This window comes from Neurospora tetraspora (assembly GCF_033439725.1).
Source record: "Neurospora tetraspora strain CBS 560.94 chromosome Unknown B0H65scaffold_8, whole genome shotgun sequence".
NCBI classification, from domain to species: domain Eukaryota; kingdom Fungi; phylum Ascomycota; class Sordariomycetes; order Sordariales; family Sordariaceae; genus Neurospora; species Neurospora tetraspora.
Genome location: NW_026944390.1, coordinates 1 through 25,805, shown reverse-complemented (window position 1 = coordinate 25,805; position 25,805 = coordinate 1). Strand labels below are relative to the sequence as shown.

Below are 25,805 nucleotides of genomic sequence, written 5' to 3'. Positions count from 1 at the left end.
TGTCCCAGAATATTTGATCACGATTTCTGGAAGGCTGAGTCTACATATGCAGATGTGTGTGGGTGTGACATATAGAAGCACAGAGCCTAGCCCTGGATGTCAAGATGAGTCTGAATGACCTCATAGGCTCTTGGGCACATCTCTTTCGCGCCAGACCTGCACAATGTCGCGCCTCTTGAAACAAATCAAGTTGGCTTTCCCAACCGATCGCATACCTATTCTAGGTAGTACAAGTCCCCCAAAGCCAAGGTCTTCCATCTCATGTCGAAAAAGAAACGGTTTCCATAGGGCAGACCAACCTATCTACCCCGGACCCCAGGCACGTTTCAAGAAAGGCCCGGGACATTTTCTGGAACAGCGAACGGTATCAAGGACGATAGGGAGTGACCTGAAAAGAAGAAGCCCTTTCCCTGGCCGTTCACACCCATGTTCTCGTGTCATTGTGCGCGCCAACTAAAAGCCCATCTTTCTTCCCTCAGGTACTAAATAATACTGAGCATCCAGATGTCTTTTTTCAAATCAAATATTCACTACTGGCTTTGATCTTCCCTGACGCTGCCTTTGCCCTCCACTTACTTACCTCTACATATCTCGTCAAAGCCGTCAAAGCAACGAACAACCAACAACTTCAGCATAAAGAGCTAACCGCATACCACCCATCCATCCAACAAATGCGCATGTGATGTCACCCGCTTTCCAACGTAGCGGGAGGCGCCAAATGTCCTTTTTGCCTATTTACAATGAATCAATGATTGGCGCTCAGCTACTCCTTATTGTTACCCGATGCGATTGCGCGTTTAAGATGGCCATTTGACCTTTTGGATGTGAGATTCTCACTTGGTGAGCGGCGGCGCCCATTGTTACTAGCAAGCAGATGTACATCAGCAAAAGCTGTGTAACTGAAAAATCCTAGGCACGCACCGGACCTCAGACATTGGATTGGAAAGGAGGCCTCAGAACGAAAAAGCTTTGAGCAAAACAGTCTGTGGTGGTGTTGTGGTCGATAAGGATTTCGGAAAGATAGTAATCAGTAGAGGTAGTAACCAAGGATTTTGGACATCCCTCGCTACCTACCTGATCCTGATAAGTGGCGCATGTGGCCGGGAGATGTATTGAGGGGGCGCTCATAGTATATAGCAAAGTCATAAGGCCCCCATGGGGATCGCAGGAACAGATGGTATTATATAGTGCGGCGAAGTGCAATGCGCCGCTTGATATTTGAAACAACCAAAACGCGCGTGTAGAGAGAGGCAAACGTGATCAGTAATCTTTTAGATTGTAGCCGCGGTCCGCCAAGGAAGTAAAATGGTCATATGCTCAGAACCAAAAAGAGTACTATGTACAGATGTAAATATAATATGAATGTATGCCGGCTACGTCGTTGCAGAGCCCAGGAGCAGAGCTCACTGGCAACGCTTTATGAGGGAACGCAGTCCATCAAGACGCCCTCTCTTCCCGAGCGTGTGTATGAGGGTATCCCTTTTGGCACTCATAATTCCCACCAAACGCCATTATCATAAAAGCAAAACCCGTTCGCCAAGCTCCAACGCTCATCACGCAAAAACCGAAAGCGCCCGCCCAGCCTTTGCTAGTAGTGCCTGAGACTGATCAGGTCCTCTAAGCCTTAACCACCCAACCCGCATTCACCATGAAATCAAAGATCCTCCCTCCCTTCTGCTGATCAACTCTGCAAATATCCTTAGCCTGCTTCCTCTTCAAGCTCCCGTTGCCCTTGACGGCTTCCTTGAGAATTTGCTCTTTGATCATCAGGTAAGGCTTAGGTTGAATTCTGAGCACCTCACACAGCTTGACCTCTTCCGGCGTGAGGAGGTGTAGATCGGGAGCATTATCCTGAGAGAGTGGAAGGGGCTGTATCCCGGGAATAGGTTGCGGCAGTAACTTCTGTTTCGACGGGGTAGTGTTGCCATTGGCAACAATTACACTTCCACCGTTGACCTGCCCGGGCTCCACCTTCATGCTGCTGAGTTTCTCAGCCTCAGCGATGACATGAGGCGACTGCATGCGCGCCGGCAACTCTGGTTGTACCAGCAGAGCTGCGCCACTTGGCGGATCTGGGGGTGGCGGTTGTTTGCTGCGCTGAGCACTCGCCAGTCGTTCGCGATCCATGGAACCCAGCGGTATCGATTTCTGAATGCGTGCCTGCTTCTCCTGCTCGTACTTCTCGCCGCTTCGTAGATCGCCAATCCGGAGACTTCGCCATTCCTGTAGTTGTGTAATTGCCTGTCGCAAGTTGAGCTCGTCAATCAACCCTTGACAGAACTGTTCAAAGTCGACGCGGTTCATCATCCGCGCAAAGGGCTTTGCCTTGTTCAGAAGATCGCGTTCCTCCTTCGACCTCTTCTTTTCCGATTTTGTGTTTTCCCTGTAATCGAGCAAGTTGTGCTCGAAGATAACCTTCTTCCTTTCGACACGTTGCGTCAACCGGCAGTTGTAGATCTCCATGACGGTGAGTTTGAGCTCCATCTCGGGTTCCAGCTCGCCTGTCCGTGGGTTAATTCCATCTCCGGGATCAAACTGCATGAGCTGAACAGCCTCTTCCGCTTCGTTGCAGAACTCTGTTTCGAACTCCAAACGTCCAGGCATGTATCCTTGAATCTCGTGACACGACGGAACACTGGCTGTCGGCTTCGTCTTCGCTTGCAGGGTCGGGGCGTTCTTGGCGGCTTCCCTCCTCTCCTCAATGCGTCGCTTCTTGCGCGCCTGAAATTCTTCTCTAGAGATTTCATTTGCCAGTTCCATATCGTGGGGACTGCATCGTTTCGGAAGGGGAAACTTGGGAGAGTCGACGTAGACCTGGAGGTAGTGGTCGCGTACCTCATCCTTATTTCGGTAGCCGCCAATGTGGTCCGCGATGTCGGCCCATGAACCCAAACCGTAGATCTGCGCGCCCTCCAGAAGGAGGAGCTCCTCGTCTGCGCCCCATTCTCGGTCGAATATCGGGAACGAGTTCTGTTCGATTACTCGGTATGGATGGGTTTGTGGCTGATGCGCATTGCTGGACGCTCCTTGCGCAAAGCATTGGACACAAAGATCATATTCATTGCAGGCGTTGTGGGCACACCTGATTCGAACCTGTGCAAAGTGGAAAGGTTAGCTGGCGTATTGTTGTTGGGAGCCAGAGGGCTGAGGTCCAAAGAGGTTCCCCGACCCCACAACGTCTCGTGATTCGCGCGACGCGAGGTCTGGGGCAGCGGTAGCGGCCGCATCGGAAGGGAGATATGACGTCCAAGCGCCGGGACAAAGTTGAGGCTTGTTGACTGTATGATAAAACAAACCTACCGTAGAAGTTATGTCTGCTGAACAGACGTCGCAAACATACTTAACACCTCCTTCGCCGCCTCGTGCAGCGATCTTCTTGCGGATGACGCCCATGGTGGATGTCCCCGAGGGACGGGGATTAGGATAATCCGATAATGCGCCGGGTGTGAGGAAAGAGGGTTAACGTTGGCCAAAATCCACCGCTAAAAGCCCAAAAATGGCAATGACAGCGAGCGTGGAGGGTCGCGATGCTATTGTAACGCGTATATCGATGAACTAGGCGGTTGATGGTGGAATGTCGATGACCTTATGTCGACGACCTTGATGGCGGCGATGTTGCGGTTGTACGAGGGCGTTGCGCCTGGAACCAGCAGGGCCAGGGGCTGCATTCCCATAATGCAGCACCTCAATGAGCGGACAGGTGGCTCCAGCTGGAAACCCACTTCCAAGTCATTGTGGCTCCGAAGTTGTCCCGAGGCTGCCGCTTTGACGGCACAACCCTAACCCGTAGCTACTTTCTCAGACAAAGTCCTGGGAACGGTAAGCTTGACGAACAAATGATATCAAACACTTACAGGTTGAGATTGAAAGTCGAAGTAAACAAGCTAGTCTTACAATGATCTCCAGCGGAAGTGTCAATCAGCGTTCAAACTCGCCGTCCGTCATATCTGCTGCGCTCACACAAAGCGGTACGTACCTGAGACCATGCACCCTTGGCAAGTTGGTGCACGGTTAAGCATGGAGCGAGTGCAAGCGCTCCACTGACATGGTGCGGAGGAGCCCCACACAAGCTTGTTTAGACGCGGGGTTGCTTCCATTGGTACAACATCGTGAGGGGCAACGAGGGAGTTGTTTTCTTCGAGTTGGAGAACATCATGGTGGTGATACATTTCTGTATGTCTTCCGCTCAATTTTCATCCATATCAGAACCGACAAGGCATTTGCAGTTTCCTCTCCCTCCGAAGGGCATCCTTTGCAGCAATGTTGGTGGTTGAGTCAACCGGTCAATTGACAATTCAACTGCTTACCCCATTTCTCCGCACTGAAGCTGAGCCTCAGCAGACACGGGGAAGTTGCGAGTTCGTAGGCTCATCAAAGGTTGCACAAGAACGTGTCACGGCGTCCTAAAATTCCAACTCAAAAAAGACCTGTATCAACTATCAGGCAAGCGGCCAAATGCTGCTGCCCAGCCTGTTCTTGGAAGCGGCCCCATTTCTCTGAACAAACGCTCCGTTGATATGTTTGGTACTTCAAGGCAATAAGGCCGAAGAACGCCGAACAGATCATTTTCATTCTGTCTGATACCCGGTCTTTGTACCCGTTAAAACCATTTCGGTAAGTGTGACCAGATTGCCTCGGGGATGGCATCCCCGAGCATATGACGCTTCAAAAGTGGAAAACACCAACGACCAGTTCACATCCTTGGACACCTCACTTATAAGAATATTAGTTCCCCAACCAACAACGTTTTTCTTGATCGTAACCCTTGTCTGCGCATTTCCATATAGTTATTTCCTCGACGTCTATCGAAGCAACCCAACCATGACCGACAAAGTGCTCGACGACATTTCGCATCGTCGCTACAACCCGCTCAACGGCTCTTGGCTGCTTGTATCGCCTCACAGGACAAAGAGGCCATGGCAGTGAGTCCTCAACCTTGCTACGCAAATTTCATAGAAGACGCATTCATACTGACCATCACAATTAGGGGCCAGCAAGAGGCACCGGCCCTCAACAAGCTCCCTGAATACGACCCACAGGTGAACAGTTCCCTTTCACCACTTCACACAACCTCAAACCTCAACTCACTAACACGCAAAACCAGTGCTACCTCTGCCCCGGCAACAAGCGCGCCCAAGGCGACTCCAACCCGCACTACAAAAACACATTCGCCTTCGTCAACGACTACAGCGCCGTCAAGGAGGAACAGCAAGAATACCACCCTCAGAAGGACGCCCCCGGCGACGGTGACGATGACATCGCCTCTCTCCTCCTGCAAGCGCAGCCCGCCACGGGCCGGTGCTACGTGCTCACCTTCTCCGCCAAGCACGACACCACTTTGGCCGACATGAGCGCTTCCGAGATCGTGCCCGTGATCGAGACGTGGACGCGCATCTACGCCAGCCACCTATCTCCTTCGCACCCACTCCAGGCCGCCGCCGCGCGCGCGCTCAGCGAGATCCCGCCCAACCCGGACGGCGAGGTCGAGCCCGCCAAGAAGCAACAGCTGCGGTACATGCAGATCTTCGAGAACAAGGGCGCGGCCATGGGCTGCTCGAATCCGCACCCCCACTGCCAGATCTGGACGACGAGCACGCTGCCCGAGGAGCCGGGCAAGGAGCTGGCGCAGATGACCAAGTACCACAGGGAGCACAAGGGAAGGCATCTGCTGGAGGACTACGTCAAGGTAGAGATGCAAAAGGCTGAGCGCGTGGTCTGGCAGAACGACGCGTTTTTGGTCGTCTGCCCTTGGTGGGCCGTCTGGCCGTTTGAGGTGCTCGTCATTGCGAAGAGACATGTGCGCGCGCTGGTGGAGCTTACGGGCGAGGAGAGGCTGCAGTTCGCTGAGGCGGTGCAGGAGGTTACGAGAAGATATGATAACTTGTTTGAGACGAACTTTCCTTATAGTAAGTTTACCTGCTCTCTGCACAACCGCTCCAAGGAAAGAGAGGAAAAGAGGAGCTAACGAGTGAAAAAAGGTTCGGGTATCCATCAGGCACCGCTGGGTTGCACGGAGGAAGAGGCCGAGATGAGCTGGTTCCATATGCACTTCTACCCTCCCCTTCTCCGGTCTGCTACCGTGCGCAAGTTTCTGGTCGGGTACGAGTTGATGGCTGAGCCGCAGAGGGATATCACTCCGGAGCAGGCGACTGCGCGCCTCAGAGACTGCGGTGGTGAGCTTTATCGCAAGTTGTTGCAGTAGTGGGGGTACATGATGCGCTTGCTTCTCTCTTCGACAGCAAAGGGTATTAATTAGTAGTACATTTTCCACACAGCCTATGATCCGGAGTATTATTTCGCAGTATGCCTTGTCAAGCTCATAATGTCACACACACCCTTTCCCTGCCCTCTTAGGATCTGTACGTACTGTTTCCACCCTTATTTCCCAAAGACCGGATGGTGTTCCTACCAGTTCCTTACTGGACGTAGTGACCATACTGCAACACCATCCACAGAGTACCGCCATACGCCGCCATGAAGGGGAAGATCTGGGGTCCGCTGAAACGGAGCGTCTTGTAAACAAAGAACTCGCTCGTAAAGTGCACAGCGGCAATGACATGGGTCCAGATACCGAGCTTGTACAGCGACTCGTTCTCGAGGTTGTAGCTCGCGTAGAAGCGGATGATGCCGGCCATGAAGGTGTAAGTGCCGAAGACGCGGGCCGCCAGCGGCGTGACCTGGTCCTTAGCAGCAGCCTCCTTCTTCTCCGCCTCAGATGGCGAGACGGGCTTCAGCACATCGACGCTGTCCTCCGGGCTGAACTTGCCCTTCGCGGGCGGCAGGGAGGTGTTGGGTACGAAGCGGCCGTTGTAGAGGCGGCGCGTGTAGTGGAGTGTGGTATAGTTTTGGAGGGCGTTGCCCATGGCTACGATGGAGACCTGGACGAAGGGCGTGTTAGTTACTGAAGACAACGAGGTGAAGAGTCAGGAGGGACAGCAACCATCAACTTACGAAGAAGAGGTAGTACGGGAGGAAACCCTTCTCGCCCGAAGGCAGGAAAGCCTTGATAGCGTCCATTTTGGTTCACACGGTTACGAAGCGGGTTGTCGTCGGGAAAGTAAGCTATCGTGCGTCGTGATTTCTGTATCAAAGACCCCTTTTGTTGTTGTTGATGTTTTGTTTGTTTCTCGGGCCACTCGAGAGACAGGGGTTATCGCAGCATCATGGACGCAGGTCCACAGGCATTGGACGACATTTGGAGACAACAAACAAATTCCGCCAGGCTCCCCTTTTTTCCTCAACAACGCCCTTCATTGGCCGGTGGCCAGAGCTTCCCTCAGCTCCGTCGGAGTTCAATGGCGGCGTCGAATGATGGTTCCGCAAAACGGAGACAGCCCAGGTCCTCTCGCCGGGGCCGCGGGGCGGGACGTCACGGAAACCTTAGCGGCTGACACATGCAAGCGCAGGCGAGTCGACCCCTACCCAAAAAGTTCCCAACATTTATTTGCGGCCAGACCCAACTTGCAACTCCCGAATCCAACCCAAAGGCGTTCCATCATCATCGACTTTCGCCGACAACCCATACACAATGGATAAGGTTGCTCAGATCTGGGACACTGTCCCCCAATATGGTCAATGGGCCCTTGCTGGCATTGGCGCCCTTTACGTCGCTGCTCGCGTCGGCGCTTTCCTCCAGCTCCTCCTTAACGCTTTCATCCTGAGCGGCACCAACGTACGTCCCCTTCCATCGCATACTTGATCTAGGTCGGATGATGTATTGGAGAATGCGGCTAACATAAAACGCAACAGCTCCGCAAGTATGGCAAGAAGGGCACTTGGGCTGTCGTTACCGGCGCCTCGGATGGTCTCGGCAAGGAGTTCGCCCAGCAGCTCGCCTCCAAGGGCTTCAACCTCGTTCTCGTCTCTCGCACTCAGTCTAAGCTGGATACCCTCGCCCGCGAGCTTGAGCTCAGATGGGATGGTCTCAAGACCAAGACCTTCGCCATGGACTTCTCCAAGGACGATGATTCCGACTACGAGCGTCTTGCCGAGCTCATCAAGGGCCTCGACATTGGTATCTTGATCAACAACGTTGGCCAGTCCCACAGCATCCCCGTTCCCTTCCTTCAGACCGACCGCGACGAGCTCCAGAACATTGTCACCATCAACTGCCTCGGCACACTCAAGACCACCAAGGTTGTCGCTCCCATCCTTGCCCAGCGCAAGAAGGGTCTTATCCTCACCATGGGCTCTTTCGCCGGTGTCATGCCCACTCCCTACCTCGCCACCTACAGCGGCAGCAAGGCTTTCCTCCAGCACTGGAGCAGCGCTCTCTCTGCCGAGCTCAAGGACCAGGGCGTCGATGTCCACCTTGTTGTCAGCTACCTCGTCACCACTGCTATGAGCAAGATCCGCCGCAGCAGCCTCCTCATCCCCAGCCCCAAGCCGTTCGTCCGCTCTGCTCTCGGCAAGGTTGGCCTCAACAGCTCCGAGCCCTTCCCCAACACCTACACCCCCTGGTGGAGCCACGCCGTTTTCAAGTGGGTTATTGAGAACACTGTTGGTGCCTACAGCTACATCACCCTCAGGGTGAACAAGAACATGCACATCGACATCCGCAACCGCGCTCTGCGCAAGGCTGCTCGGGAGGCAAAGAAGCAGTAAGCGCATGTCGCAGCTTCTGGCCACCATGCCGCTAACGTGAAGCTGGGAAGGAGCATTGATCTATGGCACGATGGGCTCTAGCCGAAAGGCAAGTTTTATATCTATATATATATATACCCACCTGTCAGACTGTGTACCTGTGGTAGAGAAGATGGGGAACGCTTGAGCAGACCCTGCAAGTTGGTGATTGATGACTTTGCACGGTTCTGAGCAAACGAGTTAATGTGAGTGGATATGTAGAAAATAAAATTTGAACGATGTCATAAAGTAATGTCAGTCCGCACGATACTTTAGAGCGTTTGATATTCCGAGTTGAATATCTTTTAGTGAGTAATAGTGACGGGCTCATCGATGACGTTGTCGACGATGATTGGGCGGATTCAACGTTTTAGAGGCGGTAGAAAAACATGCTGCCAGAAAGGGGTTAGCGCCTGTCCCGCTGTCAGCACACAGGCGCGTCCAAGATTCGCGTTCCAGGTTGTACCGTAGGTCCCAGTTGCCAGCCGGGAAACGCCCTGGGCACCAATGATTCCTGCCCGGTCGCGGTACGTACCGCTGTCCCAGTTCTCCAGCCAAAAATTGTTTACGGCAGCGGGCCAGCCTCTTCAATCTTCACCATCCACAGTCCACCTTTGAAAGTGATTGCCCAATCGCGCGCACAGAGCTTCCTCGCTCTCAACACCACAACAACAACGCCTTCACCCCAAGCTCTGGTCGCCGATCCTCGACCACGTCGCATTGTTCCGGACTCTATAGCTGCCCCCCGGATCCCTAGACCTTCTTTCATGGTGGTGCAATTGTCCTAGTACACCGACTGCAGCGAGCACCGCGCTCTCGACTGTGTGACCTCAAGCAACCAACCAACTTGGGAGACCTTGAGCAAGAGAGGCCAAACGGAGCAAAAGCGGCAAAACAGCACCACAGCGCGGAGAATCGCGAAGCTGCCAGAACCCCATATTTATTAGCCTCCATCTGCCTCGTTCTGGAGCTTCCCTCCCTCGACGCTCGCGCCGAACCCTGAACCGCTTTTGCAGGTGACACCAACAACCATCTATCAGAACTCGTCCTGTCGGGTGTTAGCATCACATATCTGCCATCATGAATCCAGCCACACCTATGCGCCAAGTGCCCGGCGCATTCCTCAACACCCCAGCTGCGCCCAGGACCGATGATGCTCGACGCTACTTGGACTCGCTTCCTGAAAAGAACACTGCGAGGCCGGCGCTAGGAGGGTTCGGGTCCTATAATGCTGGTGGTGCCGGTGTTGCTTCCGGACCCGTGACTGGGCCCGTCTCTGGCCCCGTTGGCGGCGCCGGTGCTGGAACTGTTGCTGCTCCTCGTCTCGTCTCGCAGGTGCCTGTCCCAACGGTGCCAGCTCAAGCTCGCACAGAGCTACCACCGGTTGCCAAGGCCGCGCGGCGCATCACCAATACCCTACTACGTGACGAGAACTACCCCGACGTTGACTCTTATGCTAGAGGTGAGCTACCTGTTCAGGCCTCTTACCCTCATGGTACCTGGTAGGACTGGCTAACCATGTCTCTTCCAAATAGCTGGCTCCTCCTCGGACTATGACATGTATAGCACCGATGACGCGCCCGGTGCCCCGTTCAAGAAGACTCACATGTATCCCATCCCCGATCAAGTGTTTGAGCGGTTAAACAGGGGAGAGGTCAACACGCAACTCGGCTTGTTTGCCGACATCAACTACGCGTGGGCTGCTATTGACAGCTCCCTCTTTCTCTGGGACTATACCCACCCAAACCCCGAACTTATCGGCTACGAGGATGCCACCACCACCATCAGCGCTGTCGCCCTAGTGCCCCCCAAACCTGGCGTGTTCGTTAGTAACATCACCCATATTCTAGTCGTTGCTACGGGCACCGAGATAGTTCTGCTGGGCGTATCCGCGACACCTACCCCTTCGGGATCCAAGACCGTCTCCCTCTACCAAACAAAAATGGCAGTACATCGCGGAAGCACCGATGTCAGCATAATCGTCGGTACCGCGAGCGGCCGTATTTTCTTTGGCGGTTATACCGATACCGATATCTACGAGCTCCTTTACCAGCAGGAGGAGCGCTGGTTCTCAAGCAGATGTGCCAAGGTCAACCACACACACCCCGGCTGGACATCAGTTGTTCCCAACCTCCCGGTGCCAATGGGCTTCTTGGGCCACCGTGATCAGGAACACCTTGTTCAGCTGGTTGTCGATGATACTCGGAAACTCCTATACTCACTCTCGGACAAGTCCACCATTCGAACATACTTCATGGAGCCGTCTGGGAAACTGACAAAGGTTATCGAAAAGAACAAGGTTTCGTGTCTTAGTGATATGACCCACATGGTTGACTTGAACAGAAACCCATTGCTTAACGAGAGAGTCAGGATCGTCTCCCTCAGCGCAATTTCGGCGCAAGAGGCCGCAAAGTCTCACCTCATGGCACTCACCAACACTGGATGCCGCTTGTTCCTTACTGCAACAAGCGCAGCGTCCTATATGCTAAACGCCTCAGCCAGCCTTGCTCCTCAGAGCATGCAGGTCCAATACATCAAGTTCCCTCCTACGAGCGAAGAGCAGCAGGTTCCCCTCCGCAACGAGACCAACACTGCAGTTGCATATGCACCTGCACCTGCAGCAGCTCAAGATCAAATGTCTGGCTTGCTTTCGGAAAGTTGCCTTGGTCAACGTTTTGCTCCGGGTTATTTCTTCGACGCGGTTCGCTCCAATGAAAGTCGCACGGACCTGCTCTTTGTATCAGCCCCCGATGTCGGCAGACTCAAGCAAAGCGCTGTACTCAGATATGTTGAGCAAGGTACTTTCATCCCCTTGGGTGACGGAAGCCGAGTTCTTGCCATCGGTCTTACTGGCAAGCCTTTTGCGGCTGCAAAACAACCGCTCGGATTCGGCAACGAGCTAGCTGTTCAGTTCGACCTTCCCCCAAGCGAATTTGCTGTGCTCACCAACACCGGCATCCATATCGTTCGCCGCAGGAGGTTTATCGACATCTTCGCCAATGCGATTCGCGTTGCATCTGGCGATGAGGATTTGGACAACAAGGTTAAGACGTTCACAACCATCTACGGCAGGGTCGAGATGGTCGCGGCTGCGTTGGCGGTAGCATGTGGTCAGGGAGGAGACTCCCGCCGTGCTGTGGATCCTCTTACTGAGGACAGGGCGCGGTCCATCTTTATCAACTATGGTGGTCAGCCAAAACTTGCGGACGCAGATGTCCTGCAGGCACCGGAGGACAACGTACAGCTCTCGGCTCGCCACGATGCGCTGGTACTTTACCTTGCGCGCCTCACCCGCACCCTGTGGAAGTCCAAGGTCATTGCGATGGCCACGGATAGCGCTTCGGGCGGGTTCACTGTTGGCTCGGCCATTCCCATTTCCAAGCTCATGACGGTACAGGAAAGTGTGCAACGACTAAGGAGATTCCTTGAGCAAAACAAGAGTCTCATCCAGGGCCTGACCGGACCCTCTGATCGGGTCTCCAGCAGACAAGAGGAGATCGCTTTGCAGCTGGAGCACCAGTCTCTTCACGCTTTGCGCCAGCTGATGGACAGCGTATCTGAGGGCATCTCCTTCGTCCTGATGCTCTTCGATGAGCGCGTAACCGACATCTTTATGCGCCTCGATGATACGTCTAAGCAGCAGCTGCAAAACCTCACGTACGAGGGTTTGTTCTCCCAAGACTCTGGAAAGGAGCTCGCCAAGGTTCTGGTTAAGGCTATTGTTAACCGCAATATTGCCAACGGAGCCAATGTCGAGACAGTCGCCGATGCACTCAGGAGAAGGTGTGGCACCTTCTGCTCCCCTGATGACGTTGTCATCTTCAAGGCGCAAGAACAACTGCAGCGGGCCAGCGAGTCGATGGGCAACCCTAACCTGATGCGCACTTTGCTTGCGGAGAGCTTGCGGTTGTTTTCCCAGGTCGCGGGAAGCCTGACCATGACCAACCTGCGCAATGCGGTCGAGCAGTACATCAATCTGAAGTACTACGCTGGCGCTATCCAGTTGTGCTTGATAGTGGCGAGAGAGAAGGACCGTGGAAACACGGCCCTTTCTTGGTTCAACGAAGGCAAGCCGGCCAACGATCCCCGTGAAAAGGCTTTCAACGACCGGACAAGTTGCTATTCCTTGATTCATGAGGTGCTTGATCGGCTGGAGGTTGCGTCGGCCTCGGAGCCTGATATTGTAGACGGTAGGCCAACCCTCGCTGCCACCAAGCGGGCGGAAGCATACAGCGTCGTTAACAGCTCGGAGGACGAGGTCTTCCACCTCGACTTGTACGATTGGTACATTGAGAAGGGTTGGACCGACCGTATGTTGGCCATCGACTCTCCTCATGTCGTAACATACCTGCAGAGACTCGCTGCGGTTGATGCTCAGCATGCCGATCTTCTTTGCCGGTTCTACACGCAACGGAGCCGCTTCTTCGAGGCTGCCCAGGTGCAGGCTGAGCTTGCCAAGTCAGATTTCCCTCTTGGCATCAAGGAACGTATCACCTTGTTGAGCAGAGCAAAGGCCAACGCCAGCGTCACCACTGTGGGTGTGAGCCGCCAGCAACAGCAGCTCCTCAACCACGAGGTAACCGAGCTTCTGGAAATCGCCCACATCCAGGACGATTTGCTTGAGAGACTAAGGGCCGATCCTCGCATAGTAGCTGAGAAGCTCCCTGATATCGAGAAGGTTCTGGATGGTCCTGTCCAGGGCCTTTCAACTGTGAGTTTCCCCCTAAGACTGTAGTACTCTGCTCATTGCTAACCTTTACTGTGCAGCTCTTCAACGATTTCGCCGATCAGGCCGGATACTATGACCTTTGCCTGCTCATCTACAACGCCGCGGACTACCAGAACCCGCACACCATCAACGAGACGTGGGAAAACCTCATCAGCCAGATCCACTTTGAAACCGAGCAGAAGCAAGAGGCGTGGCGTCTCATGGAGGCAGGCGAGCCATTGCCCGACGGTGTCGAGCCTCTTGAAGTTCCACCCCCTATGCCTTACGAGGCTGTTGTCTCCCAGATCCAGTCCATTGCCCACCGCACCTCCCTCGACAGCCTCATCTTTCCCGTCGACACTCTTCTCCCCATGGTCTGCGCCTACGCCATCAACAACCACCAGGACGCCTCGATCGGCGCCGATCCCTGCTGGCCCGTCGCTGCCTTCCTGCAGCTGGGCGTTCCTCACACCCTGATCGCCCGCGTGCTGGAGAACATGTTTGACGCCCAGGAGGCGCCCTTCGTTGGCAAGCACAGGAAGTCGGTCGTGCAGTGGATCAACCTCGTCGTCGACTCGTGGATCCGCGAGATCGAGCACCGCGGCTCGGCCTCGGGCAAGAACGGCGACGGCGCCATCACCACCTGGGTAGCTGAGCTGTTGACGAGGGCCGAGGAGGCGTTGGTGGCGATTGCTGCAGGAACCAGGGATCCGGCCCAGGCGGCGAGCCTCACGGCTATCAGGAGGGACACGAGAGACTTGAAGAGGAAGGTGGAGATCCTGTCGCAGGCTGAGGCCCAGGGCAGTTTGTTGTTCAGCACCAGGTAGGACCAGGTGAATCCAATGACTCCCAAGACGCCCATGAACAAGAAGAAGCGGACGTCGTTTAAGACTACGGTGGAGGAAATTCCGGATGAGGGTGGTGCGGCGGCGGATGATTCGATGATGGGTAGCATTCCTGGGAAGTGGAAGAGGGGCTTTACTTGATGTGGAAGCGGGGATTGGCTGTGGGATTTGAGTATCAAGCGTTTTGGGCCTTGAAAAGCACGGTGTGAAGATGGCGTGGCGAAGAGAAGGAAACTAGAATTACGAGAAAGCGATTATTGTTGATTGGCCTTGGAAGGTTCAATTTTTTGACACCATCCGCCGCGTGGCTCTCTTTCTAGCATTTTGTTGAGTAGATTGGTCCCCATATGGCTCTTGGTGTGTGGGTAGGTTGGTTGGTCGGTTGGTTTGGTTAATGTGTACTGTACATAAAGTATCTCTGGCTTTTTTTTCATGTTTACTCTAGGTTACCCCGGCCTGCTTGCGTTGGCTTCCCATTTGCGTCTTGGTACACGAAGATGGTTATCAGTGAAGTGATTGAGTTGATGACTGTTGAGGATAGAGAGAGGTACTTTGCGAAAGCTGGGTCATGTACCCACCCGCCTGTTGGTCGGTCTCCACTTTTATCCCTTTTCACTTGATGCTCCCTCTCTCGGCGTAAACACTCACACTCAAGAGAGTGGTTATGTGCTTTTGCGCCTAGAAGCATGGGAAAGTGGCAAAAGATAAAGACGCAGAAATGAAAAACAAAAAAAAGAATGCGCGGTCCGGGATTCGAACCCGGGTCTTCACCAGGAGATTTGTGTTCTGATTGCCCTCTGAAACTCGGTCTTTGACTGTGGTTCTACGGGGATTTCAACCCTGCTACTCAAATCGAGTGACGCGCTAGACCACTACGCCAACCGCGCTTTTTTTTTCTTGTTGGAAACGGGACCCGGAGAGGTACCCTATATACCCCAAGCTACCGGGCAGGAGGCAAGTGAAGGCAGCTAGCTGGCAGAGGGCACGGGGCACGGGGCAGGTTCAGACTTGGGAGGGAAGGAAGGAAGGAGGTACGTACACCTCTGCTGCCTGTGGCTACTGTAACGACAGTGACAGAAGCTTTTATGGAAAATTATAATAAACTTAGGTTACTACCTTACTTTTCTCTTCTCTCGTGATGTCTGCAGTGGCCGTAATCGTTGGCCTTCCCTCCCTCCTCGTGAACAATATTTCCGACATTAGGCAAGTACAAATGTCCCATGGCAACCTTAGGTGTTCTTTTTCTTTCCCCCTTCCTCATTCTTCCTTCCTGCTTTTCGTTCACTCTTTCCTTTACAATTCAACCCACCTTCCTCATTTTCTCTTTCACTAAATCTCAATCAATGCTCTCCACTGTCAACCATTAAATTTCTTAAACTGCTGATCTCACCAGGGCGACAAAACCTTCAACACGACCCAAACAAAAGTAACCAGCCACTTCACCTTCCCGTATCTTCCCGCCCTCCCGCACCAACCTCAACATCTCAACTTCAACTTTCCAACCCTCACTCAATCAACACCACCAATCCCAACCCCATTGACCTCACCCCCCACCCTTGCGACTACCAATCCCAGAATCAGTGCTATCAGAAATACTACAAACACTAGCTTGGTGCGGTCGGTTCTCCTTGGGTACCTGTATAGGTATGTATTTGCGAGGGTGATAGGGTGATTTTGGTGAGAGGTTCGATGAGTGGCCCGAAAGGTTCGGGGAGGGGGGTAGAGGGTCAAGATTGGCGGCAGTTGAGTATGATCTATAATAATCTTCCGGTACGTGCTCTGGTTCCGGTTTCAGAGTCGCTGATTCTGGGTCGTGTTCGTCGTGGTGGTCATGATGCCTATGCTCCATTTCCACAGACTTTCTTTCATCATCAGCTAGATCCATCCGTCGTCGTTGTTGTGAATCTCTAGAGACACTCCTACGACTGCGAGGCACTTCATCCTCATATTGCACCAAAACCTCACTACCCCGTCTCTCCTCATGCTCCTCCTCATGCTCTTCAAGCTCGTCATGTCCCAAAAGCGACATCGGTTCCCCTTTCCCCTGGTCATCTTGATCCAAGTCCTTCTCCAAGCTCAGCAGCTCCACAACAGAGACAGACACCGCTGAAGGCGATTTAGAGTGTCTCGAGTATCTCGATGACCGTCGCGATCCTTTCAGTTCATGTTGTTCTTCTTGTTGGGGGCTCAATGCCGCCCTAAACCCACCCGACCTGTAAGCGGGAGAGACCGAAGAGCGACGAGGAGAGCCAGGAGGGTGGGAAATCGAAGAGATACTAGCAAAATCCGTCACCGTTGGTGATGGTGGCATGGAAGATACCCTTGACCTTGGCCCTGATCTTGATGAGTGCCGTGAAGTAGGGCGGCCATAGCTGTTGCTACGGCTGTGGCGGCTTGGAGAGTATGGAATCGGGGAGTGATGGGGTGGGGTAGGAGACTGAGGTGGGCTGGAGCGACTGGAGAATACCCTTGACCCTGATCTTGAAGACTGTCGTGAAGTAGGGCGGCCATCAAAATGGCTGTGGCTGTGGCTGTGGATGTAGCGGCTTTGGGAGTGATGCGGTGGAGTAGGAGACCGAGGTGGGCTGGAGCGTCTGGAACGTGAGGCGGGCAGTGAGCGGTGTGAGGGGGCGCGAGAACTTGGGGGCGATGGGCTGAGAAGCTTGGAAGATGGATGAGAGTGTATGGAGGGCCTTGATGACTGGCGTGAGGCATGTGAATTCGGTTTTGGGGTGATGTTTCCAGGGGCTGGGTTGGGTGATTCCCTGATCGACAATGCTGGAGATCCACCGTGTGGTGATAGTACCTTGGAACTGCGCCCTTCGTTTGACGATGCTACCTTGGAGCCACGCCTTTCTTTTGACGACCCTTTCGACCAAGCCTTCACATAGCGAACACTCGGAGTGTGTCTCGCGGAACTCTGACGGTGAGATCCCGCTTCCGAGGCCGAGGCCAAGTGTTGTATATGCGAATCTGGTCTAGGCGACTGCACTCTCGACACATCATCCATAACCGACTCTCGTATCGATGCTTTCGAATTCCTTGACATACTCCGGTGGCTCAGATTCACCGACGTCGACTGCTCAGACCCGGCCTGGGAGGGTGCACTCCTCTCACTGGCCGTACCCGCTACAGACATAAGCCTGCTGAAATTTGCTTGCGCCTCAGAAACGTCCTGTCGTGATATTACACTGCCCTCTTCTTTAGGTGAGTGGACACTAGCGGGATTCGCATCAGGTGAGCCAGGTGCAGAACCATCTGGGCGAGGACCGCCCGAGGGAGCACTGGGTGGAGGTCCATCCCCATCCGGAGCAGGCTCATCAGGCAAAGAATCGCTTGAAGAAGAAGAGCCATCCCCAGGAGGCGGTGTACTCGTCCCTCCCGGCGAAGTAACTTCCGCTACCGGCGGTGGCTCCCTTACCCTCTGCGTCCGATCCAAAAAGCTCATCACATTAACCGGCCTAGTTCTGTAAACAGCTATATGCGGCGGCGTCCTCGGTGGTCGTGGGGGCGGCGGTGGTGGATCTGGACATGGAGGATAAGGTGGCGGATAGATGTAGTAATTCGGGGTTTGTTCCAAATGATAGTCCGTCGCGGTACTTGCATCATGATCTTCTGATGACTCCGATGATCCATTGTTGTAACCAAAGTACTCGGGGTAATAGTACCAGTAGCGGACTGAACGTCTGGACCTTGTCCTTGAATTTGAACTTGCGCTTTGCTGTTGCTGTGTGCTGCTTTTTTTGCTCGAACCACGGGTATTCCACCAGCAGAGGAAGATGATGAGCGCGGAGCTAAAGGTGGAGAAGATGACGGCGAAGACGATCCAGCCGGCTTCTGTGGAGGTTTTTTTTCTGGCTAGGAGGATCATGGTTTTGTAGGTTTGTGGGAGTAGTCAGAGATATGCAAGTTCGGCGGGATGAGAGGACGTTTCTGGCCGAGGTTGAACGTCAGGGTGATCCGACCAAGCTAGAATTGCGCGCGCATATCGATAGTCGTCTGTGATATCTGCTTGTCGTAGACAAAACCTTGGTGTAGATGCTTTGTAATGAGTTTTTCAACGGTTCTTGTATGCCACAATATGTTGACGGTTTTCTTTTCTGTCGCCTGAACATGAGCAATTGGAAATCCCCTTTACTTAGATTCGATGTCCCAGACCAGATTCGGGACATTAATGCCTCGAAAGTCAGTAGTGTCTTCCATTCCCCAAAAAGCGGCAACTCATAGAAAGATGTTAATCAAGACCAGCAAATCACCCGAGGTCACAATTGTACATGTAACACGCTTGACATGCAGTTTGCGTGTGACGTTCTATCGACACAGCTTTACAAGCTTGTTCGCGCCAAAGCCATGGTGGGGTGGTTTGTATCTCCTTGGTCATCTCCAGTCGTTGTTCTTGGTGTAGCAACTGAGGTGTTCACGAGTGGTTCTGATATGTCCACCTTGGACGGCCAGCGGGTTACAAGCCATGTTGTCCGTCACTCTTACAACACCCGTATCATACAGAAGCAAGCCTCGTTTTGCGATCCGTACAAGTGTTGAAGTCACACCTATTGGCCTTATCTTGGGACCTTTAACTGGTGGTAGCCGTGGTTCGTTTAGGTTCCTCAGGATTTACTGGAACCAGCTGCTTCCTGTTAGCCGCTTTCAGGTTCTGTCAGGGGCTTGGACATCTATACGCCTGCACATCGGATCGCGGTCGATTATTTCCCCGTTCCAAATGATGCCGCTATCCTCGTACCGAGGTTTTGCTTGATCACATTATGACCCGTATTGAGTGGACGCCCTTGATTTGACCTGGGCGCCGCGGGACTTGGTCAAGGAGAAGGAACAGCTGTGGGTGGACGTGTCAAACGTGGTCAAACCATGGAAAGTCAAAGAAGGATTGGAAGCTGTCTTAAAGTGTATCGTAGATGAGCAGTGATGAGCTTATTACGCGTAACGTAATTGCCAAGTTGCCAAGGCTGGCCAAGGCTGAAGTGGCCGAAGCACGTTATTAGCCCGTGTTAGGCAATGTTCTAGCCCCGCCATATCTCCACTAACAGATGTTGTCGCAGATGCGGTGCGCGATCTGAAACATGCCCTGAAAGCATTGAAATGGAACTGCCAACCAACTCGACGACATCTCCTTTCCAACGTTCCAACGAGCCGCCTTTCCAACCTTCAAAGACCTAACGCTTTTCTGTCTGATGGTCCACCTGATGCCAACCAAATCGGCTCGAGTCCAGAACATCAATGGATTCTAGCTCCACACTCATGGACGGAGTAAGGGAACTGGGCCGGGGCTGTCCATGTTTCCCCTGGCTAGCTGGCACTCCTGGCTCCCGACTCTCCCGTTGGCTTTTGATGGATAATGAACCATGACAGATGGAGCCAACCTCGACTACCGGAATCCACTCTTGTAGTCATTACCTACCACTTTCTCCATGTTGCAGGGCAACACCATCGACGCCATGACGGTGCTCAGCTAGATACAGATACCGAATGCCTTGGCGCAACCGTCCTGTCATCTCGACTGATTCAACTCCCTCCTCTGCTTCGTTGATAAAAAAAAACATCCTATATAATGGCCGCTCCCAACAGCCATCCCAGCACACAACCCCCCGGCGACCCTTCACATCCCGTGCCCCTGGACTCCGACCCCTTCCACGACGACGGCGGCGCCAGCGAGGCTAGCTACACCAGTGAGAACAGCGACATCGAGCTACAACATCACTCCGAATCCAACAACGTGGCCCCCCTCTTCGGTCGCCGTGGGCGCATCGCCCCCGGCAGTCAAGTTGGTCTGGATGCTGCCGAGCTCATCTACTTGGCCGGTGAACAAGTGTTGCCCGTCTATGTCACCATTCACCGGTACGAATAGGCTTGGACAGCGGAACAAGAGCCTGGCATGGCTAACAGGCAAACCACAGGATCCGCCGCTTGGTGATCGCCGCCATCGACGACCCCTATACGCTCGACCAACTGCAGACGCCTCGTATGGACAATCTGATGGTTCGGCCCCTGGTTGAAAAGCTGTATAATCCCGACAACCTCTCCGTCGTCTACTGCCTCCTCGCCAACCGCGTTCAATTTCAACGTTCCGCGACAGACGAGTCCCTCTATGTGGCTGTCAACAACTCCCGAGCCACTCTTTGCGAACTTCTGGCTACCCGTGTACTTCGACGCTTCCACCAAGACCATCCAGACCGTCCTGGACTCCTGCTTCTAGCCAATATTCTGGTCTCGGGGTTCGATCCGTTTGATGCCGCGCCCGATCCGCTTCGTCGATACCGACGCTCCCTACAATGGCCGTATCAAGACCGTGGCGGTCACGAGCGGAAGCTTACGGCACTCGAGTTGGCCATTTTGTCGGAGAGCAAATTTCTGATCGGGTCAGTCGCATGCCAGCGCATTGTTAACGCTGTCTACCGCGGCCAAGTTGTGTACACTCCGCTCTCCTTTGTCGATATCCTCCCGGACCACTACAAGTACCACCCTGTATCGCTTTACGAACCACGACGAGCTTCTATACTCAACCATCGCCGACTGATCGTGCCTCGACTACGAAATCTTCTCGAACTTGTCCACTTCACCATCCTCCTAGGCCTGTACGTGTTGACCATGACACATCGAAACGACTTCTATAGCTCAGGTGGAAGCCCATTTGGTGGTTACGAAGCTGCCTTTGTGATCTACACAACCGGCTGGGTTCTAGAACAGTTTGCCGCTCTGGTTGAACACGGTTGGGAGGTGCACGCTCAAAACCTATGGAGCTTTCTCGACCTCACTTTTACCTTCATCTTCGGGGTCTATGGCGTTGTGCGCTTTGCCGAACTGTGGTTCTATCCCGAAGCCGACTACGCCATACCTATCCTCTGCGTTGCCGCACCGGTTCTACTTACCCGCATAGCCTTCACTCTCATGCCAGACAACATCGTCTTCATCGCCCTACACGCAATGATGCGTGATTTCACCCGACTTACGTTCATCGCCATATGGTGTTTCACCGGCTTTTTGCTAGGCCTGCTCTGGCTGATGCGCACGGGCGCACCCCCAGACCCTTCCGATGTCGCCGCAGGCTTGGTAACGCCACAGTCCTCCATCGATGATCGTCCAGGCTGGGCAACCATCGGAAAATGGCTTCTGTGGATCTGGTTCGGACTCGACGGCACCGGCATCGAACGGACCGCCGACTTCCACACCATCCTCGGCCCCGCCCTGGCCGTGACGTTCGCCTTCCTCGGAAACACCCTTTTCTTGACCATCCTTGTCGCTATGCTCACCAACACCTTCTCCAAGATTATCTCCAACGCACAGGCTGAAATCTACTTTCGCCGTGCCGTCCTTACATTCCAGGGCGTCAAGAGCGACTCCATTTTTGCTTATCCGCCTCCGTTCAACCTACTCGCTTTGGCAGTTATGCTCCCACTGAAGATGGTAGTCGGCCCAGCCATGTTCCACCACATCAACGTTGCAGCTATCAAAGTCATCAACTTCCCGGTTCTCCTGATCATCGCACTGTACGAGCGTAGACGGGTGTGGGCCAAATCCGCGACGCCCAGCGCAGGTGATGGAGAGGACAGTAAGTGGTTCTTTGGTCTGAACCCGTATGCCGATATCCACGCGCTGTTCAGGACGGAGCCGCCGCAAGAGGTGCTCGACATGCTGGAGAAGATGGACGGGTTTGTGGATGAAGAACTGGAAGATATGGAAATCATGGGTCTAAGGCGGGGCAGTAGAGGTATGGGTGACGACCTGGGGAGAGTATCGACCGAACTGGAGCTCGGGAGGCCGATGGAGTTTGATGGGACTGGCAGCATTGAAGGGATGCATAGAAGAAGGAGAAAGCACTCCGCTGGGAGCGTGGTCTAGCGAAGGCTAAGATTTGAAAAGAAGTGGTTTGCATTTAGTGGGAGTGAATGTCGAGAAACATGGAGGATCCTTTGGTTATTATATCCGCGTCCAATCTCCCGACTTTTGAGTAGTTATAGATAAAACGGGTTTTGGTTTGAAGACTGGCTGGAAGAAAAAAGAAACTTTGTGTGCCAAGGGCAAAGAAATCTTGAGGGCACAGAAAATAGGGTAAAAAAAAGCCAAAAGAATTGCGCCAGCCGCGAATCGAACGCGGGGCCCATCGATGGCAACGATGGATTTTACCACTAAACCACTGGCGCTTTTGTTGTTATTGAAGATTTATGTGCAGCTCATTGTCTTATCAATGTCCATGCATGCTGCTCGCTTGTGCCTTGGAACATTGTGTTGTTCCTGTTACCGCGACGCATACCGCAGACACTCGACAAACTCGCGAACAAGAGTTGGAGCAATTCTGCTTCTTAAACCACATCATTCTGCCGGACCTGTGGGGGATAAGTTTGGTCCAGTGCCTTGAAATGCAAGCAAGTTACATTGGTGTGAGTAATGCTGTAGAGCACTAGCATTTGGGCTGGAGCGGATTCTACGCTCGCCGGCGCCGAGTAGGTGAGGACATCTTATGCGAGATACGTGGTGAACATTGTAGTAGCAACGGCGTATTGAATTCATCGCATATGCTTTGCTTATGTTTCTCTCATGCTACTTTCCCGGCTTTGACTTCAAGGCTCGAGATGTTGAGGAGTGCCCTTGGGCCAACGTTCTTCGGCTAGCAACCCCCAGCTAGCATTTCGAAGCCTGCCGGTCGAAGTATGGCTTGAATGCAAAGCGTTTCCTTTGTCGACATTTACAAGTGCGTCTCACAGGCTTTGCCCCATGCGAGTACTCGCATACATATATGCAGTGCCGCACACAAATCAAATGCTAATAAAGTAAAGCAAATCTACCCCTAGCGTAACAAATCAAATCTGTGTAAAAAATTAATCAAATTAATTCAAATTTGGGTGCAGATTTGTTTTGTTAGCTTTATATATTTGTTTTATTATAGCTATGAGATTTTTGTAATAATATACCTCTCCGATGCATGTGGTGTGACTTTTGCTGTAGACGGTCGGGTGTAAATATAGGCGTATTAATAAGAAAATTATTTTATTTTGGTTGGGAAACGAGGGATTATGGTAATTTTTAGTACTTTTAATATATGATTTTGGTGTTTTTAGGCGTCTCCTCTCCTCTCTTTGCTTCTTATTGCCTCCCTTATTAATTAGATCGTTAATACCTTAATCCATTAAATTAATTCTAATAATAATACGTATTGAATTGCTATTTACTATATTGTAGCTTAGTTAATTAAATTTTACTATTGCGCCAACCGACGCTAATATAATTTTATTGTTCTTATTGCTTAGTGAGGTGCTAGAGTCTCCCTAGTAATCGTTTAGTGCGTCCGTTGAATTTTATAATCCGTTCGGGCGCCCTATCCTTTAATTATTAAAAGTATATATTACCAATTTGAAGAAGGTCAATTCTGATGAATTTATTCGTTAATTATAGTTAATATAGCCGTACGTAGAGTATAAATATTAGAAATATATATTGTAATCGTAGACGTATATTAAGTAGAGCGATAAATTGTAGATAAATAACTATAGTACGAAATTATTACGATTAAAAGATAATAACCCTGGTAAGACGGATTCGAAGTAGTTTGCGTATGATGTGTATAGTAGATTATACGATTTATAGGCAATTTCGTTAGTATTTAATTATTTAAAATTAATGTATTACATATTCTTACTTAAGAAAAAGGTAATTTAATAAGAAGCTTAGACGAATTATAATAAAAAATATTAAAATATTAATATATACGCTTTATTTAGGAGATTTTAAATGTTTTAGATTATTGCGAAGGCTATTAGTAATGATATTAAAGACGCGCTTATCGATTTCGTTATTTTATTTAATATAGGATTTACTATTGTTGAAAATATCGAATTTTACGACTTATTTCGATTATTAAACCCTTCGGTTACTGCCGTTATTTTGCCGGATAGTACGATAACGATAGGGAAATAGTTAGAGGATTGTTTTAATAAAAAGAAGTTTAGAATACGAAACGAATTTATTGAAACCCTATAGAGAATTTATTTTTCCTTCGATCTTTGGATTTTATTGAATAGGTATACGATTTTTACGGTCGTTGCGTATTATGTGGACGTATTTGGTGCTTTGAGAATTCGTTTAATTGTAATACCCTACGTTAAAGGTTATTATAGCAGTGAAAATATTAGTTAGTCCGATTAATCCTATATTAAAATAGCCACTAACGATTGGATTTTTTAGGTGCTATTATTAATAATATAGTTGACGAGTATAATATTTGCCGTAAATTGGGGTTTTTCTAAGCCGATAATGCGGATTCGAATAATGAAGCGGTCAAATATATTTTTAGTATTAGAAGCGAGGCGAAAAACGAAGTAATAGTAAAAGACCGTTACGTATATTATTTTAGTTATATCTTCAATTTCGTAGTGAAAGCCTTTTTTAAGAGCAATATACTTCATTTAATTAATTGCGAATTCGACCTTATTATTCTAGAAGAAGAGGAAGTAATATTATTGAATTATTAGAGGAAGTGCGATATTTTTGGTAAATTTTATAATGTAGTCGTTTTTATCCGTCGATTTCTTTAGAGATAAGAGAGTTTCCGTAATTTAACGGTTAGCGATGTAACCCTAGAGTAGGTTATAGAGTTTAGAAACTTCTATATTAATAATAATAAAAAGAATTTTTTTTGAATAATTTAATTCGTTAGAATTTTTAGTATAATATAATTAAATGCGTTATTCGCTTGAGGCCGGTCTTGGATGACTAGTATTTAATATATAGTAATTGATTGAAGGAAAAGTAATTGGATAAATTGAATACGAATGATTAGGTTGTATTAAATACCGTTAATTCTATCTTTTTAAAGTTTAAAGAGTTTATAAAGCGGTTTGAGGGTAGGTAACTTAATTTTAGTAGTATCCTTTTCGAATTGAAGAAGTTGATCGAGGAATTTAAAAAGTAGTATTTTATATATTATACCCGTTTTGAAATCGAATTATTCAGTGGTGGTTTAGATATTTTATTTCATTACCCTCCGTTTATTAAATTTATTAATTTTTAAATTAACAAAGTCGTTAGTTTTATTCTTCGGCGGTTATATCGAACCTATTATATACCCGCCCGGTTTCGTAGCTATAAGGTTAATTTGCTTTGTTTTAGAAATTTTTTATAGAATTAACCTTAATTTCGTCTGGTATAAGACGAAGTCTTTCGAATAGATTTTGGTTTTAATGGGGATTTATTTATCCGTGATAGTATCGATCTTGCGATGGTTAAGTTGGAGAAGTACGTAGAGTTGTTGGAGGATTGCTAGCTGTATTAGTTAGTTATATTATTATATTCTATTAAATATAAGCGAACTTTCTATTTTTATTATAGTACGGCTAAGGGAGTTGGTTTTATCGAGATTTTTAGGTAGATTTTTATTAATCAGTACTATAATTTAGACGACGATAATTACCCATAGTTTCCGGTTTGAATTTATGTAGAAAGAGAGGTGCGCCGCTGGGAGTATATATTTGAAGATGATTTCTTTGATTCTTCTGGTGATGAAGTTAATTATTACATTGGTGAGGTAGATTCGTACTTCTCCATGCGTATTATAGAGAGGGATTTGCTATTGGAGTACGCTATTAATTTAGTACTATAGTAGGTAGAGTTGAAATAATGAG

At 50.8% G+C, this 25,805-nt stretch overlaps 7 protein-coding genes and 2 non-coding genes across 9 annotated transcripts; 4 read left to right on the top strand and 5 right to left on the bottom strand.

The window, feature by feature from the left end:
* Nucleotides 1-1,609: 1,609 nt before the first annotated feature.
* B0H65DRAFT_304773 (uncharacterized protein) lies at nucleotides 1,610-3,490 on the bottom strand. Its single transcript, XM_062823201.1, has 2 exons — nucleotides 3,301-3,490; nucleotides 1,610-3,093 (listed from the first exon to the last, which is right to left on the bottom strand). Exons 1-2 carry the CDS (start codon nucleotides 3,391-3,393, stop codon nucleotides 1,618-1,620), a joined length of 1,569 nt encoding a protein of 522 aa, XP_062677272.1. The 5' UTR covers nucleotides 3,394-3,490; the 3' UTR covers nucleotides 1,610-1,617.
* A 1,066-nt stretch (nucleotides 3,491-4,556) lies between these two features.
* On the top strand, nucleotides 4,557-6,309 carry B0H65DRAFT_304764 (putative galactose-1-phosphate uridylyltransferase). The gene is made up of 4 exons (XM_062823200.1): nucleotides 4,557-4,922; nucleotides 4,988-5,039; nucleotides 5,105-5,906; nucleotides 5,979-6,309. Exons 1-4 carry the CDS (start codon nucleotides 4,822-4,824, stop codon nucleotides 6,200-6,202), a joined length of 1,179 nt encoding a protein of 392 aa, XP_062677271.1. The 5' UTR covers nucleotides 4,557-4,821; the 3' UTR covers nucleotides 6,203-6,309.
* A 107-nt stretch (nucleotides 6,310-6,416) lies between these two features.
* On the bottom strand, nucleotides 6,417-7,017 carry B0H65DRAFT_434088 (uncharacterized protein; the record flags this gene model as incomplete). Its single annotated transcript, XM_062825107.1, has 2 exons — nucleotides 6,417-6,878; nucleotides 6,952-7,017. 2 exons carry the CDS (start codon nucleotides 7,015-7,017, stop codon nucleotides 6,417-6,419), a joined length of 528 nt encoding a protein of 175 aa, XP_062677270.1.
* Nucleotides 7,018-7,528: 511 nt separating this feature from the next.
* Nucleotides 7,529-8,604, top strand: B0H65DRAFT_552328 (uncharacterized protein; the record flags this gene model as incomplete). Its single annotated transcript, XM_062829879.1, has 2 exons — nucleotides 7,529-7,672; nucleotides 7,750-8,604. 2 exons carry the CDS (start codon nucleotides 7,529-7,531, stop codon nucleotides 8,602-8,604), a joined length of 999 nt encoding a protein of 332 aa, XP_062677269.1.
* Nucleotides 8,605-9,556: 952 nt separating this feature from the next.
* B0H65DRAFT_304708 (nucleoporin-domain-containing protein) lies at nucleotides 9,557-14,293 on the top strand. Its single transcript, XM_062823198.1, has 3 exons — nucleotides 9,557-10,084; nucleotides 10,158-13,333; nucleotides 13,390-14,293. The coding sequence occupies exons 1-3, from the start codon at nucleotides 9,703-9,705 to the stop codon at nucleotides 14,155-14,157; spliced, it is 4,326 nt and encodes a 1,441-aa protein (XP_062677268.1). The 5' UTR covers nucleotides 9,557-9,702; the 3' UTR covers nucleotides 14,158-14,293.
* Nucleotides 14,294-14,913: 620 nt separating this feature from the next.
* Nucleotides 14,914-15,062, bottom strand: B0H65DRAFT_t415. The gene has a single exon. It is a non-coding gene; the product is annotated as a tRNA-OTHER (tRNA).
* Nucleotides 15,063-15,718: 656 nt separating this feature from the next.
* Nucleotides 15,719-18,046, bottom strand: B0H65DRAFT_435602 (uncharacterized protein; the record flags this gene model as incomplete). Its single annotated transcript, XM_062825201.1, has 3 exons — nucleotides 15,719-16,981; nucleotides 17,015-17,148; nucleotides 17,302-18,046. The coding sequence occupies 3 exons, from the start codon at nucleotides 18,044-18,046 to the stop codon at nucleotides 15,719-15,721; spliced, it is 2,142 nt and encodes a 713-aa protein (XP_062677267.1).
* A 1,241-nt stretch (nucleotides 18,047-19,287) lies between these two features.
* On the top strand, nucleotides 19,288-22,334 carry B0H65DRAFT_476933 (uncharacterized protein). The gene is made up of 2 exons (XM_062827399.1): nucleotides 19,288-20,028; nucleotides 20,088-22,334. The coding sequence occupies exons 1-2, from the start codon at nucleotides 19,742-19,744 to the stop codon at nucleotides 22,027-22,029; spliced, it is 2,229 nt and encodes a 742-aa protein (XP_062677266.1). The 5' UTR covers nucleotides 19,288-19,741; the 3' UTR covers nucleotides 22,030-22,334.
* B0H65DRAFT_t414 lies at nucleotides 22,261-22,331 on the bottom strand. The gene has a single exon. It is a non-coding gene; the product is annotated as a tRNA-Gly (tRNA).
* Nucleotides 22,335-25,805: the final 3,471 nt, after the last annotated feature.